The 12,882-nt window shown below is 36.7% G+C and overlaps 1 protein-coding gene and 1 long non-coding RNA gene across 9 annotated transcripts; both read left to right on the plus strand.

The window, feature by feature from the left end:
• Positions 1 to 680: 680 nt before the first annotated feature.
• Positions 681 to 5,827, plus strand: LOC130730893 (uncharacterized). 8 transcript variants are annotated; one of them, XR_009016512.1, is made up of 8 exons: positions 1,550 to 1,817; positions 2,434 to 2,645; positions 3,249 to 3,589; positions 3,691 to 3,989; positions 4,238 to 4,311; positions 4,702 to 4,905; positions 5,094 to 5,241; positions 5,354 to 5,827. It is a non-coding gene; the product is annotated as an uncharacterized LOC130730893 (long non-coding RNA). The 8 variants fall into 8 exon arrangements; XR_009016511.1 differs by having other exon boundaries at positions 1,551 to 1,817; positions 5,402 to 5,827; XR_009016515.1 differs by having other exon boundaries at positions 1,551 to 1,817; positions 4,737 to 4,846; positions 5,402 to 5,827.
• A 3,204-nt stretch (positions 5,828 to 9,031) lies between these two features.
• On the plus strand, positions 9,032 to 11,529 carry LOC130730894 (protein TRANSPORT INHIBITOR RESPONSE 1-like). Its single transcript, XM_057583033.1, has 3 exons — positions 9,032 to 9,666; positions 10,236 to 10,728; positions 10,846 to 11,529. Exons 1-3 carry the CDS (start codon positions 9,203 to 9,205, stop codon positions 11,077 to 11,079), a joined length of 1,191 nt encoding a protein of 396 aa, XP_057439016.1. The 5' UTR covers positions 9,032 to 9,202; the 3' UTR covers positions 11,080 to 11,529.
• The last annotated feature ends 1,353 nt before the right edge of the window (positions 11,530 to 12,882 follow it).

Raw genomic sequence — 12,882 nt, forward strand, 5'->3', positions numbered from 1 at the left:
TTGGGAGCGGTGGAGGGGCAAACGGAAGAGAGTGAGAGGAGCCTCGTCGTGTTGAGAGGGAAACCGAGGATGACAGGGTCGCGGAGAAGGTGGCAGAAGCAGAGGGAGTCCACGGCGATGGCGAAGGAGAAGGCGTCGCAGCACGTGGCGTAAGCAGTGTGAGATTAGGGTTTCATGTGTTGAAGATGAACCAAGAACAACAGAAGATGAACCAGTAATGTATGTTTCAATCTTCAAACTAAATCTCACTCAAGGTAAAAACTCATATTAACTATAGGCAACTTTCTAACAATTGCTAAAAAACCCTTATCAAAATTAATATCACAAGTTATTTCGAATTTATAGAAAAAAACGGAAATTGATGGAAAATAAAAAATCTGATATAATAATTGCCACATGTCACATTCCTATTTGACAAACCACATGGAGGCATCACACCCACATTTTCCCACAGGCACCACAGAATTCACCTATATCATCTACATACACTTAATGGGGTGTTACAAAAGCACTATTCATAAGAGAAGTTCCAATCTTGGCCATTCAATTCAGTTTCTGATCTAATGGTTGATTTTCATTCCTCACCTAACCACAGTACCACACCTTCCATCATTCACGTTTCCCCATACGCTACCAGCCTACCACCAACTCCACTCCCATCATTCGTCAAAAGCTCAGAGGTCAGAACAAAGCTCCTCCACCGTCCTCACTTTCGGTCGCTCCGCCGCCGTATCTCCGGTCACCGCTCGCCGTGCAATCTCTGCCCAGCCACCAATCGCTTCGCCCCATAGCTCCGACATGCCTCTATTGTTGGTTGTTCATCTCCCCTTTCTTTAATCGCTCCTTCTCTCTCACTCTGTTTCGTAATCTCCCATTCCCTCTTTGTTTCTGAATCACTCCTCTCTCTCATTCTCGATTTTTCGAATCTGGGTAAGGAAAAGGGTAGAGGCGGCGGTTGTGATAAGGGTTTGGGGTTGAGGTATTGATTTGGGGTTAAGAAAGGGTGAAGGGTTCCATGGTTGAGGGAGAAGGAGGTGTGGCTTCCATTAGATTGTACGAGAACGCGTTTTCTGATCCAATTGATGATGGAGGCTTTCATCATGATGTAGAAGATGTGAACCGACGATGACGCAAGATACAGTGCACTTTTGTACCTTAAGCTTCACTTCCCCGATTTCATCATCCATTTCAGATTCGTGGCTCCAATGGTGTACCGACAGATGAGTTTCCTTTATCCAATTCTTCACTCAATTGATCGTACAAATAGTTAACCTACTAATATTCAATCAATGTCCTACGGGTTATAGAGTATAGAGTAATGGCTTTCTTTCAATCCCACTCCTATAAATACTCCTATGCTTTTGGAGAGTGTGTGTTCTCATGGTTAAACTTTACATTGTTTTATTGTTTCAGCCATGGTTCTTCTGGAGGTTGTATTCAACCACTCAGGTTTTTTGGAAACCTAATTTCACTGTTTTATTTAAATCCATTGGCTTTTTTGTTTTATGAAGACCGTTTGTTGTTTGTTTTCCTAGGTATGATGTTTTTAAACTCTGTTGAGAGTTGGATTTTTTGTCATTTAGTTCTTCTTGACTGAAGATTAAATAGATTTTATTTTTAGGCTTTAATTAATCTATGAATTTTTCATTTTAGGATATGATTGTTACTTCTATTTAATCATGATATTATAATTATACACAACTTCTCACTTGCTATGAACCTATTCTTCTATTTGTTTTCTCTGGTGCAGTCACAAGAAAGAGGACAAGTTGTTTGGCAGAGTTCCACAATTCAAGAGGAAGTAAAAACTTCTAGAGGTGTTGTCAAGGAAGAAACAATTAATAACTTGATTTTGACTTCATGTTATCTGAAACCGTATTTTGATTTTGATTTGAAGACCCTTCCTAAAGCTTACATTTTAAGCTTTAAGATTCAATTTGGGTATCTGAACCTCCAAGGCAAGAAGGAGTGTTGAGAAGTTAAACATGGTTTTGGATGATGTTTAGAGTAGATTAGTTTGATTTGAATAAGTCAATTAGAATCTGCCACTAGCTGTTAGTGGACTAGATCAGTTCTTTGTTGTTTTCGATTATAAGTAACAATCCCTAAAATGAAGGAGTATATTATCTCTCATTTAGTATTTTTTTAGAAATGAGGTAACATAGTGGTAGCATTTGTAACATATCTGATTGTTTTCAAATTATGATTACTGTTATTTCTAACCCGTTTTTTTATTGTTTGCAAGGGCAGAAGATTGAGACAATTATTTGAAAAACAATGATCCTCTAATTCAGGGGTGAGGTTGCTGAGGGTAAGGTGTATAAGATTATATAATTCTCTCTTATCCTAAAATCTGTTGTGAACTTGCCATCTTTCATTCAAATTATGATTACTGTTATTTCTAACCCGTTTTTTTATTGTTTGCAAGGGCAGAAGATTGAGACAAGTATTTGAAAAACAATGATCCTCTAATTCAGGGGTGAGGTTGCTGAGGGTAAGGTGTATAAGATTATATAATTCTCTCTTATCCTAAAATCTGTTGTGAACTTGCCATCTTTCATTCACAACCTCTCCTTTCAGCAGTTGTGCAGCAGTCCTAGATTCCACCTCATTATGCAGAGTTGCAGTAGTTCTGTTTTGGTAAGGTATAGTTCCTTTGAGGTGTTATTGTTTGAAGGTAAATTAGAAAATAAGCTGAGTTCTTTTATCCTTAATTATTAATTCTTATTATCAATTTGTCGGAATTTGTAACTCGCTGTGGAACAAGAGATGCAAATATAAATGTAGAATTCATTAGTTTGGTAACAAATGTTGAGTAAAGCATATAAATTGGTCCTGAAAGTGAGCACTTACCTGCTATAGTGAGAGTTTCCATTTAGAAAAATGACACTTATCTGCTATAATGAGAGTTTCCATTTAGAAATAATTGATCTGGCTATTTGTTAAATTAGGTTCCAAACTTTTGGTGGCATTCCCACTGTTTTGTGCGCGGTCAATTTCTAATTTACTTTCTATCATTTGCATCATTGCTGGAATATTTGGTTGCTTCAATTCTAAATTAAATCCAACTAGATCCAAACCTATGTGCATGAAATTACCTTTATATTGCACAACAGTTCTAGCATTAATTTACTAACTGTGTTTCATTTTCTCTTTGAGAACACTTCCCACTGAGGTGTGTTTTAGAGAGGAGTTGTTGTTGAGGTTGGCTTAGTGAGATAAGATGGTGGGTGCTCTGTCTATTGCAGGTTCATCAGTGCTGGACTGTAGAGGTGAGCAGTTCCTTCACTGGCCGCGAGGGAGTGGAGGCTCAGTTTGAGCAAAAGGTTGCAAGAAGCACCGTAGGAAGAAAAGCGGATTTTAAAATGGTAACATGATCAATGTTTTGTGTTTAAAGTTGTGATTTGTAAAAAAGAACTTGAGGTACTTTGTTTTTTGTTACAGAGGTTTGGTTTCTTCATAGGCTTGATTGAGAAAATTCTATCTGGGAATGTGTCATCTCTGCCTTCTCGACTTAAGGCTTAGTGAAAAAGAAGTAGCAGTTGAGGACACAACACAATGAGCCTCACTGCTGCTTAAGAATTTTAAAGTACATCCTTTGATTCTCCTCACATGCTTGCTCACTTGAAAAATCAAGTGCACTTTGAAATCCCCATGCTTATCTGTTTTCACTTCTTTCTTGAATTTCAGTTTGGAATTTCCCTCTTTGCATTCTACAGCTATAGATGCACCTTTACACAAATATTGGGCATAAACCATATAAGCCTCAGAATTCTGACAATAACTTAAGGATATGAAGTGGAACCACTGCAAGAAATGGATAAGTGAAGTGGCTTCCCATGGAGAAATCCTGTTGAAAACATGTGCCACAGTACACAGTTCCAACCACCACAACTGAAGGAAGAAGGTCGTTGCTGTCAAGGCTAGCTTCTAGAAGACTACCACGAGTGAGACTGAAACAAAATTACTAGGAACCAAGACATTCTAAGGTTTGTTATTTTAGAAACAATTATTATGAGTGAACTGAATTAGTTTCGTCTTCCCCTCAAAGTCTCAAACCTTTTATAATCAAGCTCCCCGAAAGTCAATCTCATCTAGCTAATTGCTTTCAAACAACTTGATTGTGTTTTTTTGGGTTACTTTTTTAAGCAGGAAACCAGTTTTGCTGTTAGTTTTGTCCAAGTTACATTTTTCTTGGTTTTCAGTGAAGAGGAAACTAAGGAGAATATTTTTTCAGTATTTCCCGTGACTATGAGATGTACTTTAGACTTGGATGCGAGATTGATGAGGAGACACCTGATAAGCTAGAAGGTCTGTAATGAAAGTATTGTATGTCTAGCATCTTGTACTTTGAATTGGAAGTCTAGCATGTTTTTTAAGCCAGCTTTGCGAAGTTTAATAATGAATAACGTTTTCGTTTTTCCCTCCATCATTAGATTTGCTACTTAAAAGCTAATGCAATGAGTACATTTTATGTTTTGCAGTCTTAAGTTTAAGTTCTACATAAAATGAAGTAAATCGAGACTTTTGTTTATTTTCTACTTTCTTTCATTTCCCATAATCCTTTTGAAATAATCATCTTCTTAGATAAGATTTTTGGGTCCTCTTTGTTTCAAAGATTTTCATTCAAATTAATCGCTTGATGCAAGAGATTTCAAATATGGTTGTAAATTGTTGTCTATCTTTTTATTTATCATGTAGTTTTTCAGAGCTAAGGTTGAATCCTTATTGGCCAGAGACATGGAGACATCTATTAACTACACTACAAAGGAAGGGAGATCAATTTTCTCTACTGTTGATACATTGATACACTATACCCCTCTTCCTGTAGTTTTGCTGCCTTCAGGTCCGTTAACTGGCTAAAAGAAACCAATTATGCCATCTTCTCAAGATGAATGCTCCAATGTCCAAACCCTTACTTTAATCCCTATTGTGAATTTATTTTCCTTCTTTTATATATTTATTATTTAGTTTGTTTCCTTTTATGATTTTAGAGATATCTTGACTCGATGAGTTGTTTTTTGGGTACAGTTCACTGCATATGCTTAGTCTGAGAAAGAGGGACATTTAAATTTACACGGTTGAAATTTCAGGAGGTGAACTGTTTATGCTTTGTCTGAAAGACTTATAAAGTAGATTAATATATCCCAAAGTATAATTTCAGCGGTGTTAGCTTGGCATGGGCTCAAGATGCAAGTTCATTTTTTTACACTATGTTAGATGAAAGCAGTGGCCTAACAGGTAAATTTTTTATTGGCTATTCATTTTTATTAGTTTTTGAGGTTGGAGGAACGAAATGGATTTTAGCTTAAGATAGTATCATAAGTTCAACTTCCATGTGGTTTTATGGCAGGGTTTTTTGTAAAAATACTTGGATATGATCCTATGAATGATTTTGCAGTATTTACATAAAGTGATTCCAATTATTGCGTGGAAATAACAAGCACAAAAGATGGCAAGTTCACAACTGTTAACTTGAACTTAAGGACTTCATTGGAGGAAGGAAGTAGACAAAATGAAAAGGCCAACTCTTTTTTGTGGGTTTGTGAGTGTGTCACCATTTTGCTGAGAAAAATTGGTGTGAGTGCTGCATCAGAGGGAGAATTGGGATATTTGAATAAAGGTGCCCCTTGGAGCAGTTGCTACCAGTTTTATGTACTTATCATTTACGTCTCTTTGTTTCTGGTTAGATAATGTTATTCACCAATCACATGTACCTTAAGGTGATTGGAGCTTCACAAATATAATTTTAGAAGTGGTTAGGTTACATTCTATATGAATACTTGATTCCTTTTCTATATATTTCTGCATTCCATGGATTTTGTAATCCTCCTCTTTCATACATTTTTTTTATTAACAAGACTTTATCATTTACTTTCTAAAAAGGGTAGCCCCTATATATGTGTCACACTGGATGACTGGGATAAAGTCTTCCCGCTGAAAACCCCTTCTCATTCAGTCTCTTCGCTACCCACTTTGGTTAACTTTCTCATTAAAAATTTCCGCTTTCTTTGTTCACATGAAGTGCTTAGAGCTTTCGTTTGAATTTTTTGAATTCAATCTAATGTTAATGGCTCTCTCTTTTTTGATCTCTTTGAAATGAAAATGTTTCTCTTTTCAAATCCATCAGTAGAATTTGCTTGGTATGAGAAAAACTAATGTGTGTACTTTTTTATTTTCCAAAAATTCATATTTTTGTGTTACTATATGCTTTTGTAAGACTTAAGAAGTTGTTTCCTTTTTATGGGACCACAAATCAGTCGTTGTCTATTGTTTATATTGATTTGTCTATTGTCATCTTTTCTAAGAAGGTTGTCTACTTTCTTTGCTAGCTAGGCTTTTAAAATTTTCTAAAATTAAATATTTTTGCTAAAAAATTAAATATATTTGTACTAATTCTTAGAATTATAAATATGCAAAGTTTATTCAAAATTGACATGAAGATTTCCTACTGTAACAAAAAAATAATTGACATGAAGAAAGATGCACAGTTATTAATTATTTTATGTATAGGTAATATTTTAATATAATAAATCAATTAGGTTTTTTTCAAGTTTATAGGTGTTGTTGGATAACAGGAGATCTAATCATACTTATTTTTTGTTACATCTTAGAAAAATAGAGACCATATCTCTTTGACTTATCATTTTATCATTTGTGCATTTCTAATAAATATTCTAACATTGTTATTGTAGTATAATTATATTAAAAAGTGAAAAAGTGCAAAATACATGTCTTATATCTATTATAGTTTTTTTAAGAAAAAATTATACCTAAAGTTAATAAGCACTTTATTGTCACCTATATATTGTCAAAGTTGACAATAAATTTTGTTGATTTTAACATCATCCTAATGAACCAATAAAATATGAAAATCATATTCCATAAAAGATTGCAAATTATTGGTATGTAAATTAATTTGTTCATCTTAATAATTGCATAATTAATTATATCAAATCGTAGAATTGCTCGTCCGTGCATCGCACGGAAACGGGCCACTATCCTAGTATCTTCCAAACTAAGACTTTCAAGTATAACAAGGATTTCCAACATCAAGTCAATTAAGTTGCAATGGATTTTGGAGGTATGTCATCATCCTTTCTCTTATTTTATTGGTGTCCTAAACTCATGCAATTATGATCATATTCTCATACGAATGATTCATGTTTTTTTTTATATTGTGTGTGATTTATTATAAAGAATATATTGTATTGAAATTGAAATTGAAAATATTACTAAATGTTTTCCACGTATGATAATTTTTTAAAATTGATTTAAATGCATTAAGAAAAACGGCAGACACATATGTTATTACATTATACATTCACATAATAACTTACAAATATATTCACATTTTTTATTGAAGCATGCCTTATATTTTTAAGTTAACCCCCACCACTTGAAAAATTGAGGCCGGTCACTGCAATTTGCAAAGGACCAGCTATAATTATCTCCGATCTTATCCTTAATTGCAATGAATTATATTGCCGGCAATTATATGTATATCATTTTCCAGAATTAAAAGCAGATAGAAGGAGAAATGGATGGTACGTATTTATTAATCTTTCAAGTTCGACCGCATTATGTGTGGTAAGGAGTTAATGGGTAACATCATTTGTTATAATTGTAGGTGTTGGGGCCACACATAAGTCTCACTTCTTCACACAAAATTGAAAGAAATGAGACAACCAAAACGAAAACACGAAAAGGAAAGGTGTTTACAATTAAAGCTGTAGCTTTGAGCCATCAATTTCACCTCTGAATTGCAGTTACCATGCTCCTATGAAGCTTTTCTGTTCATTCAAGGTGGTGGATTTGAAAGCTGTGGTGATTCATGGTGGAGTAAGCTACTTTTGGACTTTAATGGACCACTCGTTGAAAGACTAAACTTTCAAACTCATCTATGTTGTTGGGGACCATTTTCTGGTAACATTGACAAGTTCGTAAGCCTCATATGCATTCATTCCTATGCACAGGCCCAACTTATGATTCTCTTGGGTCAAAAGGCCCAACTTATAAATACACGTGATAGCTTTTAACAAGACATTCGATGGTAAGAATCTTTTCACCTTTGCCATGACAACCTTATTACTGCCGGCTCCTTCGTACTCATGCCATATCCATATCCATAAGGTAAATAATGGAACTGATCATTAGATTAGGGTATGCTGCCATTAATAAAGTGGACCTAGATAGGGTGACTATGTCAAACTAGAAGCAGATATATCTTACTGTTAGAATCATAGAATGAAACAGTCACACATGATTGGACGGCCATGATGTCATTATTGATTTATTTCCATACTCACCTTCCTATCACTCATTCATTCCCCTATTAAATTAATTACAAGCTACTTTTTAATTTTTTAACCATTTTCAAACATAATAATACGGTGGTCCCCACCGTATCCTCTTCAGATCAAGCCGTGCAACGCGAATCATGAGATTCCCTTCCTCACCCACTACGCTACACATGATAACACTTTATCAAAACCCCGTGTCGGTATTTTAACTTCGACGAAATAATCGCGAGATAAAGATAAATATCGTTCTCATCGGATTTGGATCCTCTCCATCCAGCTTCTCTCCATCTCCTCTCCATCCAAAATCTGAGCCATTGATTTGGAATTTTAAAGGTGAGGATTAGTTCATGTTTTCTCTCTCTTCTTAAATTGATTCAAGCCTTTAAATACAATTCATTTTTTTTTTCTCTTCTTAAATTGATCCAAGCCTTTAAATTTCCAAATCAATGACTCAGATTTGGATGGAGAGAAGCTGGATGGAGAGGATCCAAATCCTATGGTCCACGTCTTTTACGTACACCCGTTTTCTGCGGCTGCTCTTCCATCCCGATAAGATCAACTTCTCACCCAACCCATCCAACGGCTCACATCCACTCCCATCACCACGTGTCTCCACCACAATCACCGATACCTTAACTCACTTCAAAAACCCCCTCCACCATCACTTATTTAACCATAGTTAATTTCTAACCACGGTTAAATAATAAAACTTCTTATCCTCTCTGTTTCTCTCTCTCTCTCTCTCACACACAAACTCTTTCTTTCTCTCTCTCTCTCTCTGCAACTTCAAGCTCGTTAATGGCGTCTCAGATCTGAACAGTTCAATCGCACCACACTACTTCACTCTACTCATCACAAAACGACACCGTTTTACCTAGATTTCGCTGTTGTTTTTCATTATGAAGAGAATGGTGTGTTCGTTCCCTGAGGAAGTGCTGGAGCACGTGTTTTCGTTCATTCAGGTCGACACTGACCGGAACGCAATCTCGCTGGTGTGCAAGTCGTGGTACGAGATCGAACGGTGGTGCAGGAGGAAAGTCTTCGTCGGGAACTGCTACGCGGTCAGCCCGATGATTGTCATCAAGCGCTTCCCGGAGGTGAGATCCATCGCGCTCAAAGGGAAGCCGCACTTCGCGGACTTCAATTTGGTTCCGGAAGGTTGGGGCGGTTACGTGTGCACGTGGATCGCAGCCATGTCACGTGCTTTTCCTTGGCTTGAGGAGATCAGGCTCAAGAGGATGGTCATCAGCGACGAGAGCTTGGAGCTCATCGCTAAATCCTTCAAGAACTTCAAGGTGCTGGTTCTTACCTCGTGTGAGGGTTTCACTACTGATGGACTTGCTGCCATTGCTGCCAATTGCAGGTTTTGTTTTGACTTCACTGTTCTACTTTTCGTTTCTTGCTTTTTCTATGCTTGTATGGGTTATTGTATTAGTAGAGTGAAACTCGTTTTTTTCTTATGAATCATTGTTGGAGTTTGTGGATTCTGGTTGGTAGTTGATGATAGCTTACTTGTTTGGATCTTCGCTTTTTGTATTGTGACGTGATGATTTTGGGGCTCAGATTTGGAAACTAATTGTTGCAAATGATTATTACAGCTAGGATTGCTTAAGATGCTCTTTTTGTTGCTGTTTGAATCTTACTTTTCTATCATTTGGTTGTTATTTTCAATCACCTGCGTACTATTCAAATCTGAGCTGTTTAACAATTGAACTTTGGAATGTTCTTGTTAATGTTATTTGGTTTTTGATAAATATGAGTGGGTTGCTAATATTGGTGAGTGTAATATGCTAATATGTTGTTAAAATTTAGTTTAGTGTGGTTCAAATTACTACATTATTTACTTCGTAATTACTCTAGAGCATGCGAGTTGCGGAACTGACGTGTCATGGCACCATCATTGATAAATTCACTGTCTGCTATGCATTGTAGGAATTTGAGGGAGTTGGACTTGCAGGAAAGTGAGGTGGAGGACCTTAGTGGGCATTGGCTAAGCCATTTCCCTGATTCCTACACATCATTAGTTTCACTTAACATCTCTTGTTTAAGCAATGAGGTGAGTTTGTCTGCACTAGAGCGCCTGCTTGGTAGGTGTCCCAACATGAAGACCCTTCGCCTCAATCGTGCTGTGCCGCTTGACAGATTACCCAACCTACTTCGCCAGTGTCCTCAGCTGGTTGAGTTAGGGACAGGAGTCTACTCAGCTGAGATGAGACCAGATGTGTTCTCAAACCTGGCAGCAGCATTTTCTGGGTGCAAGCAATTGAAGAGCTTGTCTGGCTTTTGGGACGTGCTCCCATCCTACCTTCCAGCTGTTTACCCTGTCTGCTCTGGGCTAACATCACTAAACTTGAGTTATGCTACTGTCCAAAGCTCTGATCTTGTCAAGCTTATCAGTCAATGCCCAAGTTTGCAGCGGTTATGGGTATGTTTGATTTATATCATGCCTTCCATGTATTGTTTTCCCCATGTTTTTGTTTGACGTACTATTAGTTTAGTGCCCCAGGGTGAGTTCTTATGCTAATTAAGGTCATTGTTATAGGTGCTGGATTTCATAGAAGATGCTGGTCTTGATGTCCTTGCTGCTTCATGCAAGGATCTTAGGGAGCTGAGGGTGTTTCCATCTGATCCATTTGGTTTCGAACCAAATGTTGCATTGACAGAAAGGGGCCTAGTCTCTGTATCTGAAGGCTGCCCCAAGCTCCAATCAGTTTTATATTTTTGTCGTCAATCAGAGATGGTCTTTGATAGAATGATATTTATTGCGCACACATAAGCAAAATCAGGTTCCATAGGAGATGGTCTTTGATAATATCTATATTAACATAAATAACATAGGAAACATGTTAGCAGTGGCTTTGAACTGCATTCCAGCATAGGAGATGGTCTTTGTCTCCTTGTTAACCGCCACAATGATAGTAGCCACCAGAGTGAGTGACAGTGCAAGAAATCGAAGCAACACATCGTAAGGCCTTGTCCTTGTTGGCTTCTCCACCACCTTCACATCACTGTGGACACCGTCCACATCAGGCTTAGACTGGGTTCCCATATTTTTTATCAAGATCACTGAGTTTGGTGTTGTTCTTTGAAATGGAACAGAGGAAAAGGAAGGTTAAACTGAATTAGTGGAAGAGTGCGGATCTAGTGTAATGTAAAGGAACGTTATGTGTATTTATTATTCAAGATGGATAGATATAAGGTAGGTAGCTAAGCATTGGACCATTAAGTTTGTGTCTCATTTTCTCTCTTACAAATAAATTTTTTAGGTGCACATACGATTTCTTGTGATGGTCCAATCAACATATCATTTTGCGGTAGTTTGAATACCAAAAACCACCGTTGAGTTGTATGCCGATTGGATTTTCTTAAGAATCTTATGCACACATCATACTTTTGAAAATTTTAACCATCAAAGAAATTTGTAACTTTTTTTATGAATAATAACTATGAAGAGGGAACTTCACAACCCCGAGGTTTAGAGCAATATGGGTAAATCTCCTCCCCAATGAGATACTTTTTGCAAAGAATCGAGTCAGAAACCTTCTTGTGGAGCATCCTTATACACACTCTTAAGCCTCACCTAGCAATTAGCATCCTTCCATTAAACCAAACTTCTTTGAGTAAATAACTAGCTCACTCATATCTTTTGACAACGTTTTATTAGACGAATACAAAATTGAAACATCATTTAATGATAGAAGATCTTCGTCCTGGTAGATAGGATGGAGAAGAGGATTGATGAGGTTATATGAATGAGAAAGGTGGGGGAGGTTGGAGCAACATTGAAGGCAACTCGTACGACTTCTACGTATTTAATGTTTTCAACGATCTAATGTCTATTCTCTTCCTTTTTCAGCTTTTGGTCTCAGACCTTAGCTAGCTTTCCCACTTCATTCAGGTCATGATTTTTGTGCATTTATTTGTTTTTCAGCTGTGTTATTATCTGTCTGTGACATAATTAATACTTTTTTTATTTCATATACGCGCGGCTCACTGAGCCTGATCAACAAAACAAAAGATGTTATTAATTTACGATGGGAAGTATTTGACATACTCAAAACATGTCTGACTGTGTGAGGAAGGAAAACCAAAGTGAGTGTGTAAGAAATGAAATGCACCATAGCTACAACCTATTCCAAGGGGGAAAACAAAATTATAATCATAGTCCAAATCAAGCCACACTCATAAGAGAGATTGATAGCCCACCAGGTAATCCTACAAGGCTTATTTGTATGGATAATTGGCCAGAATGGACACCCTTGTACCAGGTCCAACCTATTACTATATATAAAGGAAAACCCTCTCCAAAAAAAAAGGAAAACCCTCTAAAAGAAGAAGATCAGTGAGAATCCAAAGTAGGATTAGCCATCCAAAATGCCCTTTCTTTTTACTATCAATTTAGCTTATGTTGTAATAGAAAGTGACTTTGCACTAGTTAGTTGTAGGGTGAGTTGGTGTGTTTGGAAAATTCAAGTGAATCCATATTTAAGTGTGATTCACATTTAGAAGAAGCAATAAATAGTTACTTTTAAAAAGATAGATTCACATCTAGTAGTGTTAGAATTGAAACCAAACAAGT

This window comes from Lotus japonicus, chromosome 1 (assembly GCF_012489685.1).
Source record: "Lotus japonicus ecotype B-129 chromosome 1, LjGifu_v1.2".
NCBI classification, from domain to species: Eukaryota; Viridiplantae; Streptophyta; class Magnoliopsida; order Fabales; family Fabaceae; genus Lotus; species Lotus japonicus.